This window comes from Plasmopara halstedii (genome assembly GCF_900000015.1).
Source record: "Plasmopara halstedii genome assembly, contig: Scaffold_2386, whole genome shotgun sequence".
Lineage (NCBI taxonomy): Eukaryota > Oomycota > Peronosporomycetes > Peronosporales > Peronosporaceae > Plasmopara > Plasmopara halstedii.
Genome location: NW_020189293.1, coordinates 1,759,436 through 1,762,069, shown reverse-complemented (window position 1 = coordinate 1,762,069; position 2,634 = coordinate 1,759,436). Strand labels below are relative to the sequence as shown.

General features: G+C 46.3%; 2 protein-coding genes across 2 annotated transcripts; both read right to left on the bottom strand.

Moving 5' to 3' along the window:
• Positions 1 to 723: 723 nt before the first annotated feature.
• On the bottom strand, positions 724 to 1,044 carry PHALS_03821 (uncharacterized protein; the record flags this gene model as incomplete). Its single annotated transcript, XM_024718109.1, has 1 exon — positions 724 to 1,044. The coding sequence occupies one exon, from the start codon at positions 1,042 to 1,044 to the stop codon at positions 724 to 726; it is 321 nt and encodes a 106-aa protein (XP_024583541.1).
• A 752-nt stretch (positions 1,045 to 1,796) lies between these two features.
• PHALS_03820 (uncharacterized protein) lies at positions 1,797 to 2,178 on the bottom strand (the record flags this gene model as incomplete). Its single annotated transcript, XM_024718108.1, has 3 exons — positions 1,797 to 1,969; positions 2,052 to 2,106; positions 2,149 to 2,178. 3 exons carry the CDS (start codon positions 2,176 to 2,178, stop codon positions 1,797 to 1,799), a joined length of 258 nt encoding a protein of 85 aa, XP_024583540.1.
• Between the last annotated feature and the right edge of the window lie 456 nt (positions 2,179 to 2,634).

The following is a 2,634-nucleotide window of genomic DNA, read 5'->3' as shown; positions in this document are numbered from 1 at the left end:
TGTTCAATAGGAATGTAGGATTGAGATAAGACATGTAAAAATTGATCTTATGCAAAATCTGGCGTGATCGTCTTCTGCTTTACGACAAGCAGTTGACGACCACGTCACACTCGCATACGAGTTTCGGATATATAAAACGCATGTCACGCACCATGGCGACCGCCTCATAATGACAAAAAATTGTCCGTCGGGTTTGGTATAGCTCTCAATCGTGGCGTGCACCCACCCCCAGAATGCTTTGGCGATGTCATTAGACAGCTCCGCCGACCATATTTGCAATCATGGTACTCCATGTTCATTAAAGTACGGATTGCCCGCGTTGCGATGACGCGACAACCATTTTTGCCAGTGTTGGATGGTGCCAACAAACGGTTCGAAGTCCTCCTTCAGAGTCATTAAATAACATTCCGGATGGAACTACCTGATCGAGTCAGGGGGCTCGTCAGGTTCTTCGGGTTCTCCATATCAGCGATGAATTCTGAAAAGTGTGGAATGTGCCACACGTTGTCCTTCGACTGTGATTGCAAGCGTATTCTCTGCATGTGGCACGGGCTACTGGTGTCGTCGCCGTTAGCGCACTCGTCGAAGGTGTAGGCAAAGTCACTGACGCTTGAGATTTTTTCGCTTTGGCAACGCGAGGTGAAGGAAACCATTCCTCTCCATGGGCGTCCGCCAACATGTTGTCGTCGCTCGACTCGATATATCAATTTGTGGTGGGTCGTTTCATCTCTCCAGCTCATAAAGAAGACCAAACAGAGCAGTTGTCGTCTTCGTCGCCGCTCGACTTCGAAGGCGCCCTCGTTTCTGGCTGCATTGGTTGTGCTGACGACTCTGCTTGAGCTGACGTCGTTCCTCCGCAAGTTTTTCGATCTTTGCAGTTTGGCATGTTCGCATCTCTGCCACGGGCGTGTCGCTGTTGCCAGACCTGGGAGAAATCGCTCTGCGTTCTTTCCAAGCTGATTTTTCTCGCATCGGCGTCTCTCGGACTGTCGTGTCCGACGTCTCCCGCTCCCATCGTGGTCCCAAGTGATACAAGTGGTTCATTCAGGTACCCCTGTTATGTTGGGACATGTATATGTCCTATTTTGGGTAGGAGGTGGTGTAATGGGGTGGTAGGCCTATTACATAGTTTGTGTGCTACACATATAGTAACTGAGCATATTTACAAACTTAGTGTGAACTACGCTAACGAGTCTGTGGTTACAATTAGGTACAATTTGTTTCTAGTTAAGAATAGGATTAGGACTAAACCACCTATTAATATTATTCAGTCTTCATTTGATCGAGAGATTCACACACGGTGATGGTAAGAGGGGCGCGTACGACAGCTACGCGAAAAGACTAAGTCTCAAAGTAATGCAACCTCAGCGTGCGTGTAACCAGCTGTCCCGCTACATGTCGTGACAATTGGATATATTCATCGAATGTTGCCCGCCGCGCAGGGACGAGGCCCTTACATGCGGTCCTTCCGCCCAAACAGAAAGAAAATTATGTTCTTAAATTGCTTCGCGAGCGGTTTCTGACTTCTACTTAAAAATATCGCTTGTGACTAGTTGCAGCTGTTAGATCATCCGGGGCCTTCCGAAGAGTCATACCTTTAGAACTAACTGCTGGAGATATTGCAGAAGAGTATTAGACTCAATTCGTGCACTTGGCGACAAAAATACAGCGCTTTTGTTGTTTCAAGGCTTAGCAAGTCAGTTTCAGCAAAGCAGTCGTCAGACGGAAACGTCCAATTCAACGAAGTACAAGGCACGACGTGAACGCTGAGGAGGGCGCTTTTGCTGCCAACAGACCTACACATCTTCATAGGCCTGTTGGTACAAGTACAGATTGGGTCCATACTTGAAATAGAGACGACGTGGTATAGCTAGTTTCAGGCTTCGTAAAGGATGCTGCGATATATACGCTTGCCAAAGGCTATCATGCAAATTCAAGTGTTTTTCTCTGACTTTCTCAACGTGAGGTACTAACACATGTTGAGATGTCAAAAGAGTCAGCACTGTAATACAACAAGCATTTCTTTAAACCATAACACTTCAAATATGCACCTAACAGCTTTGATAAAGCATTATCCGAGTTCAAACCTCCATGTTTCAAGAGCCCCTGCCAACAAACAGTGCAGCTTATTATATACTTGACACATACGCCTTGCGCAACGCCTTGCCGATGCGACATCATCACCGTGTCACGTGACAATTCACGCTAAACCGCTCTGGCTCATGTCGAATCAATTCTGCTTTGTCTTTGCTACTGCAAAATGCGTACACTAGTCTCTCACTTAGGGTCATTGAACGTTTGACGCAAAATATAGGTCAATCTCATGACGCACGTTCCCGTTCGTTGGCAACATTCACTACGTCAATTTTTTGTTAAAAATTGGCAAAAGCTCCAAAGGGCGTTCGAATAGCCATTCCAATCGTCACGCAAAATACCCTGTATGTGAATTCAATCGCGGACTTATCTGGACCAATGTTGAGCTCGTGTTTTTCCTCCAGTACTAACCCCGCTAAGTTGTTAGACGCACCGTATTCAAGTTTTTTGTTAACATTCTTTAAGGATGAACCCGTAATTCATGACTGCTTCTGACGAGAGTAACCAGGAGAAACTGGTCATTCCTGTGACTACACTGGC